We start from the raw sequence: 15,409 nt of genomic DNA, 5'->3' as shown, positions 1-15,409 counted from the left end.
ACAGGCCTTTGGCCTTGAGGGTGAGACCTTCCATTCCTGTGTACGTGCTCATCCTGACCCTCAAGTAGTTTTAAGAGACCGTACGCGGGGTGTACCTTATTTGTATGCACGGGACCATCACCCAGCAGCTCTGTAAAGGTGGTTATGATTGCTATTGCCACCAACATCAAGGACAAATAGCATGATGAAGGGAGAAAGCGATAGGAATCCAGCCCCTCCCTGGACCTGCCCTCTCCAGCTTCTCTGTCTGGTGCTCAAGGGCTCCGTTCATGCTCGGAGCCTTATTATCTCCGTATCTCTTCTCTTATCAGACAGGCCTCTTCCTGCCCTTGCTGCTGCATCTGACGCATTCTTCTCTCCATGCCCTTTGCTCACAAAGGTCCCTTTGCCTGGGAACGCCCTCCCTGACCTCCTCCAACACATTTCACAAAGCCCATTCAAATTGCCTCTTCATGGGCTCTCCTGGCCTCATCCTTCACATTGCTTCCTGGTGCATGGCCCAGCACATCACTGCTGGCTAAGTCCCTGTTGACTCTTGTTCCTCTGGGCTGTCGGGCCCTTCCCAGCTACACCTGAAGCCTGGTGAGGACAGAAGCCACATTTGGTGGGTCTCTTGTGTCCTTCTTGGAACCATGGAGGGTACAAGGGCAGGGTACAAGGTGGTATGGCACCTCCAAGGGCAGGCCATGTCACAGGTGTCCTTTTGTTGGTTGGGAGAAAGATGGCAGGAGGGGAGAGGTTTGGCTGAGGTGGAATCATCAGCCCTGCTCTCCCTGAGAGAGGGCTTGGGAGAGCAGTCCCTGCTGGAGGGGCCAGATTCCTCTTCTCTGCCCATCATGGGAGATCAGCAGCAAAGTGGATTTCTGGGGACATATTCCCTGCAAGTGCCAGGCACACTGACAAACGTCCCTGTTCAGAGAACTCAAATGCCTTCTTCAAAGGACAGTATGTTTCCAGTGTCTGGCACTGTCGGAGGCTGTGCCCCTTCCCTCCCTGCACTCTGTTTCACACTGGCTCACGCGTGCTGAAATGCAGCTGTCCCTGGTACTCAACACACTATGTCAGTTGTAGAGATGGATCCACAAAAAAAGAACAATGAATTTCTGTCACTAGAATTCTAAAAATGAGGCAGCTTGGGTGAGAAGAAAATCAATGGCAAAATCAGGTCTCCGTCTGATGCCCTGAAAAGGTTCAAAGCCTTGACGTCACATTCCATCCCCTGACTAATCCCAGATATCCCTGGAGGGGGCCTTTGGAATCTGGGGAAATCCTGTTACAGTTACAGTAAAAAGACCAACCCATGTGGAGTGCTTACTACAGGCCAGGAGCGAGCTGCGCGCTAGACATGTTGGGCCAGGGACTGACCTGGATTTTGCAGAACGAGCATTGAGACCTGAGTTCACAGAGCTTGCGAGTGGTGGGCTTAGCATTCCAACCCAGGCCTTCATCACACTGAAGTCCATGCTTGTCTCAGGCACCACCCTGGGCCTTGACAACCGCACAACACTGCCTAAGTGCGAGGGCAGGCTGAACAGCAATGGTGAGGGGAGACCACTCCCCAGTGTTAGACTCAAGTAGGTCTTCCACACAGACCCTGAGAAACGGCCCCGCCTCTGGGAAAGCAGGGCTGAGGCTCCGGTGAGACCCCTGCTGCTCCCTGGCCTGGCTGCAGCCCAGTACGTGTGGCGAGGCAAACTCTCAGTCAGTCAGAGAGGGGCATCACCAGGAGAGAGAAGCATCCCTGGTGGCCCAGAACCATTGTCCTGGGATCCTGGGGCGCCCTGGGGCCCCTCCTCAGCACGGTGGGCTCAGTGGTGGTGGAGACCCTGCCCCTCCTCTGTGGGTCCCACCCCAAGCCCATCTACTCACCATCCTATTCCAGAGATGCCAGGCCAGTGTGGTAGAATCCTGGAGTGGGGGGTCCTCCTGAAAGAGAACCAATTGACAGCGGGACCTTGTGTCTCCCCAGGAATGCAGCGGACCTGCTGCACACTTTGAAGCCCTCTCTGGTGTAGAGTTGGGGTGGCCTGATCTGTCCAGGCCCTTTCTCTCAGCCCCTCCTCTCATCAATAATAGGGGCACTTATGGGACCACTGACGGGGGTCAGGGCTCTGAGGTCAGGGCCTGCAGGAGCAGGTGGCACGTCAGGCAGCTCCATGTCATCATGGGGTTCTCTGTCACTGAACCAAACAGTGGAAGGAGGGGGTGGCAGGCAAATGATTCAGGTGTGATCTGAGTAGGAGGATGAAGAAAGGGAATGTGAGCTAGTATTTCTCCTCATCCTCTTAAACTATCACTTTAAACACTGTTTATGGCATGGAGATGGCACAAGGATTCCAACAGGCAGGAGCCAGAAGCCTGGAGGAAGGGACTATCCCCAGACACAGGACTGAGGCCCCAGAGGCTGCAGAGACCTCGGTCAGCAAGTGTGGACCACGTGCCACATGGTCTGGGTGGCCCCTTGCCCAGTGATCTGGGGGAGGGGGTAAGGGCAACTCAGATTCCCCTCCCTTCCAGAGATGGATGGAGAGGAGCGTGCAGCAAGAGGGACAAGAGCTGGCATCCCTGGAGATTCTCTTTGGAATAACCACGATGGCCAAGAGGTACGAGTGCTTCCCCAGCACCAGACGCCACTCTGCGTCCCCCCAAGTATTAACTCATGTGGCCCTGATGGCCACCGAGAGGGAGGACATGTTACTAAACGGCCCTGATTTTACAGAACAGAGTTCAACACCTTGTCTAAGGTCACACAGCCGGCCACCCCAGAGCCAGGAGGGGAAGCTAGGCCATTCACCCTGGGCTACCCTGGGCTGCCCTGCCTCTAACAGCCCGTCTCATGTGGGCTGTTCAACCCTGTGAGGAAAGTGTACAGGAAAGTATAAGAGAATATGGGGGTATTTCCCCTAAGACTATGCATCCTGGGTTCAGGAGAGCTGAACTGGGCTGAGGCTTGTTGGGTAAGGGTGGGAGAGGGGGCAGGAACAGATGTATGGCCCAGGCCTTCTCCCCACCACACTCTTCACAGTTTTTTTTTTTTTTTTTAGACTGAGTCTCGTTTCTGTTGCACAGTTTTTTTTTTTTTTTTTTTAGACTGAGTCTCGTTCTGTTGCCCAGGCTGGAGTGCAGTGGCAGAATCTCAGCTCACTGCAGCCTCCACTTCCTGAGTTCAAGCGATTCTCATGCCTCAGCCTCCCGAGTAGCTGGGATTACAGGCGCTCACCATCATGCCTGGCTAATTTTTGTATTTTTAGTAGAGACAGGGTTTCACCACGTTGGCCAGGTTGCTCTCGAACTCCTGACCTCAGGTGATCCACCCACCTCGGCCTCCCAAAGTGCTGGGATTACAGGAGTGAGCCACCACGCCTGGCCCCAACCACCCTCTCGATACGCCATGCAGCCCCCACTTACCGAGGGTAGAGATGGGGTGGTTTCATAGAAGAAAGGCTGGAAAACCACCGTGAAGGACTCCTGCTCACTGTACCTGCTGGAGGCCAGGAGGCTGTTCCAGGCTTCCTGGAGAAGGGAGCAGAGAGGTGACCATCCAGGAACATGAGCAAAGCAGAGCCAGCCCCAGATCATTCTCAGAAGACCTGGGACAGAATCTGCCCCTCTCGTTGTTCTCAAGTGCTATTCTGAAGCTCCCTCTTGTCTCACCCTTCAGGGCTCTTTGATAGCTAAGCTGAGTTTTCATTTGTCTCTGAAGTGCCAGCATTAGGTAATACCAGAGACAGACCTAAAATATATTCTCTGGAAGCTTAGGAATGACAAGACAGCCCAGCGTATGGTGGGGCCCCCTGCTCTCTTCAAGAGCTAAGTTTGGTAGAGGCAGGGGCCTTAACCACTCAAAACATGTTGTCATTTCCAGAGCGAGAGAGGTGCCATGCAACTTCAAATAAAAATTCATCATGTTAACACATGCTAACAGAAACTATGCTTTGTGCTGTTTGCTAAGAGGGATGATGGCCTTCATTAAGCCCTTCACCCTTATTTATTTATTTGACAGAGTCTCGCTCTCTTGCCCAGGCTGCAGTGCAGTGGTGCGATCTCAGCTCACCGCAACCTCCACCTCCCAAGCTCAAGTGACTTCTCTTGCCTCAGCCTCCCGAGTAGCTGAGACTATAGGCGCATGCTACCATGCCTAGCTAATGTTTGTATTTTTAGTAGAGACAAGGGTTCACCATGTTGCCCAGGCTGGTCTTGAACTCCTGACCTCAAGTGATCTGCCCGCCTCAGCCTCCCACAGTGCTGGGATTACAGGTGTCAGCCACCACGCCCAACCCCTTCACCCTCTCTTGAGGTCTCTTCTGTGAACTGGAATGTGCATCTTCAGGAGCCCTGGTTTGCCTTTGGGCTGTAGGCTGGGGACAGGCACACTGGGCAGAACCAGTTCACCCGCTCCAGATGTGGTACTACAAGTGGCACTGATGACCAAAAGCATTCCAGAATGAATCTTTGAAGTTCCTCACTACCTTTTGCCTAAAGTGCCCCCACTGTCCCCCTACTCGCACCCCTACCAGTACTGTAGCCCCCATTTTACATGCAGGAATCCCGAAATCACCACCACAACGTGAAGCACGAGCAGCTCTTTGCTCCTTAGTCCTGAATTCAGCTGGAGACGTCCTAACATGAGCAAACTCAACTAATTGTCCCGTTCTCCTTGGCGACCACCCCACCCCTGTGAGCCAGCAGCCCGGGCTCCCAGGGTGGGCTCACCTGATAAGACCACTGCATCACCACCTTGGCCAGCCTGGAGGTCTCCTCTGAGCAGTTGCAGGGCTCTGGCGCAGGGCTGCAGGTTGAAACACACCAGGAATGAGAGAGGGGAGGCAGTGTGGGGGAAGGGGGTGCATCCAGGCTGCCTGTTATGGAAGAAGGGGCCTAGGAGTTGCTTAAGGAGTAGGGACGAAGAAGCTTAAGTCTTAGAGGACACAAATGTTGGGAAGAACAGAGGGTGGTGAACTCCTGGGGGTGGGTGGTGGATGGAGGGAAGCCTGGGGGGTTGGGTGGCGGATTTGGGGTATGGATGGAGGGAAATGGGGGTGGTGGTGGAAGGATGGCATGGACGGAGGGGGGATGGAGGGGTGGTGGATGGAGGGAAGTCTCGGGAGGCAGTGGCATGGGACGAGTGAACTGGGGCAGTGATGGGACGGAGGATTCCGGGGGTGCACAGGACGGATGGAATCAGGGGCAAGTGCAATGGCTGGGGAGGTGGCAAGGACGGAGGGAAGCCCCGGGGGGTGGGAAGGAAGGGGGACATGGATGAAGGAATGGATGGAGGGGAAGGAATGGAGGGAATGGACAGGGAAGGAATGGAGGGGTGGCATGGATGGAGCCCGGAGGGGTGGACAGGAAATGGACGGAGAATGCTCTCTCCCAGGCTGGCATGATAGGAGGGAAGCTTCTCCCTCTTCATCTCTCAGTCTCCCTCCTCCCCCTTCATTGCTCTTCACACCAGACACCCACATCCCATTCTCCTTTCCCTCCCCTGTACCTTCTCTGTCTTGTCCTCTTCAGAGCCCTCCTTCCCCTCGGTACCCCCTTCTCTCCTTTCCAGCACCATTTTCTCCACCACCCTTGCCCTGACTTTTTCTACACGAACTTCTTTTCTAGGTCCAGAGCCAAAATTTTTAGGATTTGGCTCCAAAAAGTTTAAAGTCTATGAACATTTTCAGAAATATATAGGAATCAAGTTCTGTGAAGTTAAACTACATTTAGGCTACGTTTTTCTATCCAATTTCCAGAAGTAACACTTCTTAGCTTATGAATGTTTTGCCAAGGCGAACTCTCAAATCACTCTGGCACGGAGGAGAGCCTCTGGCACGACATCAACCAGACCGAGTATTTTATTCTTTGACTCAGTCCCCAAAACAATGCTTGGCAGGGGGCCCGCCCCACCCCGACTCTGCCACTCGCTCGGGTGTCAGCTTGCATGTGTTTCTCAGCTTCCCTTGGCCTCTGTTCTTTAGGGTCCCTCATAGATTAAGGCACATGAAGGGCCCCCACAGGACACACACGTGACAGCCGTGTCACAGATGCACGTCTCATTCCCCTTCCCCTTTTACCTGAGCCAAGTGCCCTGATACTGACGAGAGACCTCTGCAACCTCAGAGAGGTCCACCAGGTTTACAAACGCTCTGGGGACCTAGGAAGACACAGAGAGAGGAACGTGAGTATTTGCCAAGTCGCCATGACTGCTGGGCTTTCTGGAACTCCTGCTTGGGCCCCGTCTGGGGTGTGGCTGAGTGTGATGGGCCTCCCCTTGATTAACTTGGCATGATCCTTTGGGAGATGTTTGGTCGGGGTCAGTCCGCGCTGCCAGCCCTGCATCTGTGCCATCCAGAAATAGTACTCTCTGTCCCTCACGGTGGGTGGGGAGTCTCCCACCAGTGTCCATGGGGCAGCGAGACCACTGGGGCTATGGGCCTGCAGCCTCCTCCAGCGGAAAGCTGCCCTCCAGGGGAGCAAAGCGGAAGGCAGAGCCACAGCAACCCCCAGCCGATTCTCAGACCCTGCAGCAGCGTCACAGTCACTGAGCAGAAAGGTCTTGAAGGTCCTCAGGCCCCTCCATCTCGTCCTTGCCCCAGACTCAGCTAGAGAGTGGCCTTAGGGCAGAGCAGGGCCACCGAGGACTCAAGGAAGAGTCGAGTTTCTCTCAGAAGTTTCCTTTGCAGGAGCGGAGTGCGCTCTCCTGGCCTATGTTCTCATTTGAAAGGATGAGAAGATGGGGTCCTCTAAAGTTTCCCCTTTCCCAAGGGTCCCAGTCTCCCTCACAGGGGTCCATTTCCCCACCCTGTTGGAGGCCATATGAGGGTAAACGGGCCCCACCGCCCTCAGGGGAGCCCTGGGCCCACGGCCTCACCTCCTGCTGCAGGTAGTCCAGCACCCCCATCAGCTCATCCATGCCGCCCGCCGCAAGCCCATTCTGTGAGAGGAGAACCGTGCTGAGTGAGGGTGCCTGCAGGAGGACCACGAGGTGAGGCCACCCAGACTCATGACAGGCCCATCCCTGCCAGGCAAGACCACGGGCAAAGGTCCCATCTAGACCTGGCATTCCACAAACAAAGATAGAGTTCCCAGAGCTTCCTAGTTTTGTCTTCCTTTTGTCATCCGTTTTCTCCCCAACCCATCATCCACCATGGAAAACCGAACTCCCCCTAGCTGACAAGTTCCACCAGGAAAGGGCAGACTCAAAGTCAGAGCAAGATCAGAAATACCTGGTGTGATTCTGAAGCTCACACTGAGGGACGGGAGACTTACTCCCAAACACTTGAGGAATCGCTTGTTCCCGAAGAAAATCAGGTCCAACAGGGAAATACAATTAACCCTGTATTTAAGGCCCCAGAGGGGCCTCGGAACCTTTACGTGATCCTATTTTATCAGCCTTTCTCTTGCCGTGCTTGCTCTAAGATAAGGGTTCCTAGAGAAAGAGTTAAAAACATCTCCCACCCACCCAACACACACACCACTCCCCTTCCTGCAGGTAATGAAAATCAGCAAATGAAGGACCTCAAAAATGGACCTGCTTTACCATTTTTTTTTTTTTTTTATTTTTTTTTTGAGATGGAGTCTTGCTGTTTTGCCGAGGTTGGAGTGCAGTGGTGTGATCTCGGCTCAGTGCAACCTCCACCTCCTGAGTAGCTGGGATTACAGGCGCCCACCACCATGCCCAGCTAATTTTTGTATTTTTAGTAGAGACAGGGTTTCACCACATTGGCCAGGCTGGTCTCAAACTTCTGATCTCAAACGATTCATCTACCTCAGCCTCCCAAAGTGCTGGGATTACAGGCTGGGTACAGTGGCTCACACCTGCTTTACCTTTTCAATGTGAAAAATAATAAAAATCACAAGACAAACTCCTAGCTGCCTGCAGACTGGCTGTCCCTTAAGGCAACTTGGCTCAGACAGGAAGACAAGGAAGGTCAAGGAGCTGTTCTGTTTCCCGGAGGGGACACAGGCAGTGACTCTGGAGACAGCTGTCAATCACCCGGGCTGGCACCGCACAGGAGGAAGTGCAGTGTCCCTGTCTCTCTGCCCCTTCCCCGGCTGTCTCTGTTTCGGTGTGAGGCTGGCTTCCGGGAGGCCGGTTCAGCCAGGTCTGTTACCATAACGCCTTCTGTCTAGTTTTCTCCTAAGTGAGCCACTCCCTGACCGTGACATCAAACATCACCCTCGCTTTCCTGAAAACCCCGGGGGGAGCTGTGTCTAGAGGCACCCTCGCTGCCCATCTGTACCATATCCACTGTCCCTGGAGAGGCGGGGGACCCTGCGTGGCCCTCCCTAGAGTGTGACTCTTACTGTAGAAACCCCTGGTCAAGGTGTTTGCTCGCAGCTGCAGAGGGAACCGGGGCCCACCCAGTCATTCCAGGCACTGCATGGTTGTCGCTCAGGACACCAGCTGTCCCCGTTTCTCAGTAGAACACATTATGCTCCTATAAGATGTCCCTTCTCTATAAGGTCACACATAATAAATTCCTGGAACCCAAAGTCAGGAAAAAGCTGATTTCTTCAAATGAACTGGTACATTTCCATTTGTATCATTTGCCCCCTGGTTTGGAAGAACGTCTATTATCAAACATGTGCCTGAGACCCAACTTAACTCTTTCTAATAAATTATTTTCTCAGGGTTTATATCCCGAGAAAGGAATGGGATTATTCAGTCAAAAACTAGAAACACGTTTAGGTTTCTTGACTCACACAGCAGTGTACCCTCCAAAAGGCTGCCACCTGTAGTTAGAGACATTTGCAAGGGATAAATGTGTCTGCTTTCTTGTCATCAGCTCTTTTTCCATTTTCCTCTGATTTTTAAAATCTTACTCATGAATAAAGCTAAATTTAACTAGAGAGCAGCAAGCAAGTGTCCAGACACAAAAAGCATCCTCAGGTCACTGCTGTGAGCCAGGTTATCATTCACCTCCGAAGCACCTGCCTTCAGAGCCATTGTCACACCTAATGGATAATTCCTGACTCGATGCTCTGACTTTGGTCATAAGAAACTCCTGAAGAACAACTGGACACAGCCCCTTATTTATTTCCCATTAAAGGAGCCCAAAGGTCTCTACAGGGGAAGAGAATTCCAGGTCCTACGTTGGGGCAGGACAGTAGCTCAACATTTCCTCTTAATGGTAAAACATGTTTTTCTTGTGGGAACTTTTAGGAAAACCTTGACACCTGCTCTGTAAGGTCAGGTGGCAGCCAGTGCCCACTTTCTCAGCATTTGCCCACGGAAGGATCTCCAGTGGCCCCTGGGTCTCTACAGAGCATTCTTTTTTTTTTTTTTTTTTTTAAAGACAGAGTCTCACTCTGTTGCTCAGGCTGGAGTGCAGTGGCATGATCTCAGCTCACTGCAGCCTCCACTTCCTGGGTTCAAGTGATTCTCCTGTCTCAGCCTCCCTAGTAGCTGGGACTACAGGCATGCGCCACCACACCCAGCTAATTTTTGTATTTTTGGTAGAGACAGGGTTTCACCACGTTGGCCAGGCTGGTCTCGAACTCCTAACCTCAAGTGATCCACCTGCCTTGGCCTCCCAAAGTTCTGAGATTACAGGCATGAGCCACCATGCCCGGCCATCTACAGAGCACATTTTCACAATCACCAAGGGAGGGCTTATACCTAAGATGTGCTTTGAGAAAAATAAAAATGCCACGTAAGAACTTCTCAAACAAAGATGCTGAGCTATACCATAGGATTAGCTTAAACAGGGAGGTGTGGCCAGAGGTACCACTAGGAGGTGAGTGTGGGTCTGGGCTGTGAGAAGGGCAGCACCAGTGGGCCTGGCCAGGAGGCCAAAGGAGCCAGGCCTAGGAGCCATAGGGCCTCTGGGGGAAGTGGAAGTGGAGGTGAGATTTATTCCAGGCATCAAAGCCTTGGTGGTTTTTGTGCGACAGGAAAAATCAAGATGGAAAAAGAAATAGAATAAAGAGGGAATTTGAGTTGATGCTGGCAGGTGTTGCTATAATTAGCTAAATTTATGGACATCAAATTATTGGTTTACAGCTGTTTAAAAATGAGGAGGCATGATTACTTTTGTCACATGTTTTGAACCAATTAAAAGTGTGAGCTGGCCGGGCGCAGTGGCTCACGCCTGTAATCCCAACAGTTTGGGAAGCCGAGGTGGGCGGATCACAAGGTCAGGAGATCGGGACCATTCTGGCTAACACGGTGAAACCCCATCTCTACCAAAAAATACAAAAAAACTAGCCGGGCATGGTGGCGGGCACCTGTAGTCCCAGCTACTCGGGAGGCTGAGGCAGAAGAATGCCGTGAACCTGGCAGGTGGAGATTGCAGTGAGCAGAGATTGTGCCACTGCACTCCAGCCTGGTGACAGAGTAAACTCCATCTCAAAAAAAAAAAAAAAAAAAAAAAAAAGGAAAAAAAGTGCTAGCTTCTAAGTGTAAATAAACTCAATTCATATGTAATCAATATGACTAGATCTTGCAGGAATTTCTCATGTTGACAAAAATCATGAAGTCTGAGAACAAGCATTGGGAAGGTTGTAGAGAATAGGCGCTCACTGCCATTAGTGGAAATATGAGAGTTCAGCCACTTTGGAGGGCAATTAGGCAGAGCCTATTAAAATCCAGAATGTGTGCACCTAAAGACTGGCATAGGAATCTATTCCAGGTGCTTTTCTTGAGACTGTTTTTTTCTTGTTTTTTTTTTTTTTTTTTTTTTTTGAGATGGAGTCTCTGTCACGCAGGTTGGAGTACAAGTGGCACAATCTTGGCTCACTGCCACCTCTGCCTCCCGGGTTCAAGCAATTCTCCTGCCTCAGCCTCCCAAGTAGCTGGGATTACAGGTGCCCACCACCATGGCTGGCTAATTTTTGTATTTTTCGTAGAGACAGGGTTCCACCATATTGGCCAGGCTGGTCTTAAACTCCTAACCTTGTGATCCACCCGCCTCGGCTTCCCAAAGTGCTGGGATTACGGGCATGAACCACCGCGCCCGGCTCTTGAGATTGTTTTTATCTTGACCCACAGTGTGAGATGCGTTTCACATCCCAATCCAGTACAAGTATCCATATAGAAATGATGCAAAAATCTCATGAACCAATACTTACCTCACTACATGCAATGAACTCAAATATTTTATTCTTTTTTTTTTTTTACAATGTTGGTTGCAATCCTTTAAACTGATTTTTTGACTCACTAATGTACTTCAGTCCACAAAAATCACTGTATCTAGGAAAACTCTTCCACATAGTCAAGTAAATGAGCAAGACTGTTTATTGCAGCATTGTTCATAATAGTGAAAAACTAGAAATACCTACATTGCCATCAGTATAGGAAAACGGTGAAATAAAATGTAGTAACATTACACAACAAAATACTCATGTAAGAGAAACTCATTCCATATGTATCAACATGACTAGATTTCAACAATACTTGGTTAGTGAAAAAAATTGTTTTCAGTAGTACACACAATATAACACTATATTAAATCTCTCTCATACATACATGCATGCAAAATAATGCTTAGATTTATAGATATGTAAGAGGTTTGCAAAGAAAAAGAGAGAGAGGATTAGGGAGGTGGCCAAAAGGATACGTATTTTAGCTTTAACTGATGTTTTAGTTTCTAGAAGGAAAATATTTGTGTACTGCTTGCATAACTAAAAATACAAATAAATGTGTAGATGAATACATGTGCACAAGAATACAACATGTATTTGAGAATGCTTGAAGGTATAAATACATGAAAGCATGCAAGAATTTATGTAGGAATGTTTAAACACAAGACAAAGTATATGGAAAATCATCAATGAGTCTAAGTATTCATAAATGGGTTCATACATTAAAAAAATGCTAGCATGAACAAACTAATCACAAATACAATAGCATGTGTCTGTGTGTAAGATGAGAAAATGAATTTATACATGAATATAACTTATGGATGAATGATTCCATTAGTGAATACATGGAAGAATGCAGCAATGTCTAAGTGTTTGAACACTTCAGTGCATGACTGCATAAATGCATGAGTTAATGTCCTGAATTAATGAGTATACAGAAGAATGCACCAATGTCTAAATGCTTGAACATGTCAATGCATGAATGCATACATTCATGAAGTAATGCATAATGATCAAAAAGGGGGGCTGTGCAGAGAACAAACGAGGCATGTAAATTTCACTTGGCACTGTAGAAAACAGAGGGTAAACTAGAACAATAAATCTTCATTATCTATATGCTGGAAACCCAGAAAGGCTGCAGGAATATTGGCCAATGAGAGCTAGTCAGGAAGGTAGATTTCCATCAACATTCTCCCAAGGCTTGACATTACTAAAGGAAGGGGAGTTCTGATGGTGAGCCAGGAGTCAGTGGGAGTGTGGGGCACTTGAAGGAAGGCAAGAGTATCTATTGTAGGAGAGAGGCACAGAAAAGAAAACACCACCTCCAGAAGCTCCACCATGCCTGTGCCCTGGCCTGGAGGGTGGCGAAGAGGACAAGCTGATCCCATAAGTGGCAGGGCCAGCATGGTAGCAGCCAGGCTTCAGGATCCTGAAGAAGAGTCCAGGTGCCATTTATTTTACCATGGCTTAGATTTCTAAACCACCCCTTACACTTTCAACCGATCCTAATCTGAATGATCTTCAGTAAAGACTTAAGTCATAGATATTCACCTACATAAATAATAAATGAGACCACATGTTTCATGCCCTGTTTCCAGAAAAGCCAAGGCACTTGGAAGACACAGTCTACTTCAATAAACAGCAGACCTCCCACTACAAATAGAATTCATGGGCCAAGGAGTGAGGATGGTATGCACCCTGCTTTATTTCTTAAATTCAGAACTTACATGAAATCAGAATTAAGAGGCAAGATAGTTTTTAACCAACTAGAACGCTAATTTTCTCAGTTGCGGAATGACTGTTGACTCAACTTATCTATGTCTCTACTTCCTTTTCCTGATATGAGAGATGGTAAGTAAAAAACACCTGTTCCTTGTGACAGTTATGAACGCATGTCATATGTACATTATGAATTATCTAATGTCACTAAACTGTACACTTAAAATGATTAAGATGGTCAACTTTATGTGTATTTTATCACAATAAAAAAATTGAAGCAATAAAACTCACAAAACGCCTGTTCAAGCATGTTTCTTTGAGTATCTGACTGTCTGTCTGCCCATCCATCCATCCATCCATCCATCCAATGTTCTAAAATAGGTGGCATTAGCCCCACCCTGATAGCTGGGGATCAGGTAATCAGGCAGGTTTGGTTCACTCCCTCTCCATCCCCAGCATCTGCAATCCCTCAGTCCCCAAGGCTGCCATTTACCTGTTGAGCAGAGGGGCACAGGTAACACTGGCTTGCATTACTGAAGAACACATTGATGAGCTTCCAGTCAAGCTGAAAATCAAGTTGCTGAAGAAAAGGGCAACAGCATGAAAAGGAGATTGTGGCAAGACCTTGAACCAAAATAATGTCTTTGTTTTCATGTCTTTCCATTTCATACACCCATCCCTGAAAAACCCATCTATGAATTTTTTTTTTTGATAGTAGTATATGGCAGGAGTTTATAGTGGTATAACTGCTCTAGGTTGATAAAATATATCCAAAACTTTTTTTAAATTAAAAGACACACCTTTTGATCTAATTATTTCATTTCCCCAAAGATAGTTTAAGGAAACAAGGATACGTGAATGATTCAGCTACAATGATGAAGCCTTATGCATAAGAAGGAAAAACTGGAAACAACACAAATGTCCCAAACAGGGGATTGCTGTGTAAACTGTGGAATACTCATGAGATGAAACACTATGTAGCTTTTAAAATGATGCTGAAAAATGTAATTATCATGGGAACTAATCTATTGAGAAAAGTAGGTTATAAAAAGTATCTTTGGCTGGGTGCAGTGGTTCACGCCTGTAATCCCAGCACTTTGGGAGGCTGAGGTGGGTGGATCACCTGAGGTTGGGAGTTTGAGACCAGCCTGACCAACATGGAGAAACCCTGTCTCTACTAAAAATATAAAATTAGCCGGGCACGGTAGCACATGCCTGTAATCCCAGCTACTTGGGAGGCTGAGGCAGGACAATTGCTTGAACCTGGGAAGTGGAAGTTGCGGTGAGCCGAGATCGCACCATTGCACTCCAGCCTGGACAACAAGAGCAAAACTCCATCTTGTTTAAAAAAAAAAAAAAAAAAAAGGCATCTTTATCCAGTAACATCCCTGTTTTATAAAATACATAAAGATATATATGCTAGGAAAAAATATGGAAGGTAATATACACCAAGTTATTAACCATAATTATCTTTGGGTTATTAGGATTAAGGATGGTTTTACTTTTTGCTTATCTGTGTTTTCTGATTTTTTCAGTAATGAACATGCATTTCTTGTGTAACCAGGAAACAAACTGGTTTTTTAAGAGGCAGCACGGTGTAGTTGAGGAACACTGGACTATGAAGCAGGCACTTTAGGTTTTGGCTCTAACTAGCTGTGTGAACTTGCACAGGTCACATTACTTCTGGGAACTTCAGTTTCCACATCTGGAAAATTACAGGGTTAGACGCAGGATCTCTTCTCTATTTTACAGAATAATGATTATTTCAGAAATTCTGGAATTCTCCTGTTTGGGAAAACAAACTTTATGGTGTAGCTCCTGCTCTAGTCCCTGTCTTCATATGCCTTGGAATGACCTTCACTTCACTTCCTGAACTCTTTAATGTATGCATGACTGGCTGAAACAGCAGCTTCCCTTGGTTCCAGCAGTCCAGGCTCAGTGCTTAGATACAGTTTGCTAGCAAGGCTTGCCTTGGTTTGATACTTGCCCATAAGGGCAGTGCAAAAGATCAAAGGATGCTTATTACAAACTTACATAGGTTATTGAGTAAATAGTTTAAGAACTGTTAGGAGAGTGGTACCAAGGCTCCCAGTATGTATGTGACAGAGGCCTCCACCCTAAGAACTAAAATTAATATGGTAATTATTAATAACAGCAATCACCACTACAATAACAATGCAAGCTACAGGCTTTTATATTATGTATTGAGTCTGTGCCAGGCACATCCAATATCTCATTTAATGCTCCCAAAACCCTACACTGCAGCTCTTTTATCATCCCATTTCATAAACAGGAAAACTGAGGTTTACGGAGGTAAGTGCCTTACCCAACATCATACAGTTAATAGGCAGAGAATTCAAGACTCAAACTCAAACCAGTCTCACCTGGAACTGAAGCTAGCCACCACCTCCCTTTGGGAGAAGTCGTTTAGTCCATCTGTTGACTTTCAGCAGGACCACACGGAAAACCATTCTGAACAGGATTGGTCCTTTGGCTGAGCATTATGACTCACCCTGTAATCTCAGCACTTTAGGAGGCCGAGGTAGGCAGATTGCTTGAGCCCAGGAGTTTGAGATCAGCCTCGGCAATATGGCAAAACTCCGTCTCTACCAAAACC

At 48.3% G+C, this 15,409-nt stretch overlaps 1 protein-coding gene across 1 annotated transcript in view; it reads right to left on the bottom strand.

Moving 5' to 3' along the window:
• Positions 1 to 15,409, bottom strand: part of PLB1 (phospholipase B1) — a 150,099-nt gene that overhangs the window by 99,570 nt on the left and 35,120 nt on the right. The window contains exons 9-14 of the mRNA XM_021924506.2: positions 13,286 to 13,372; positions 6,860 to 6,922; positions 6,063 to 6,142; positions 4,714 to 4,789; positions 3,409 to 3,513; positions 1,870 to 1,926 (exon numbers count right to left, since the gene is read on the bottom strand). Of these exons, the coding sequence (XP_021780198.2) occupies positions 1,870 to 1,926; positions 3,409 to 3,513; positions 4,714 to 4,789; positions 6,063 to 6,142; positions 6,860 to 6,922; positions 13,286 to 13,372 (468 nt within the window). The remainder of the gene's footprint in view (positions 1 to 1,869; positions 1,927 to 3,408; positions 3,514 to 4,713; positions 4,790 to 6,062; positions 6,143 to 6,859; positions 6,923 to 13,285; positions 13,373 to 15,409) is intronic.

The sequence above is a fragment of the Papio anubis genome, chromosome 14 (assembly GCF_008728515.1).
Source record: "Papio anubis isolate 15944 chromosome 14, Panubis1.0, whole genome shotgun sequence".
NCBI lineage: Eukaryota > Metazoa > Chordata > Mammalia > Primates > Cercopithecidae > Papio > Papio anubis.
Note: the sequence above shows the minus strand (reverse complement) of the source record. Positions and strands in the feature narration are given on the sequence as shown.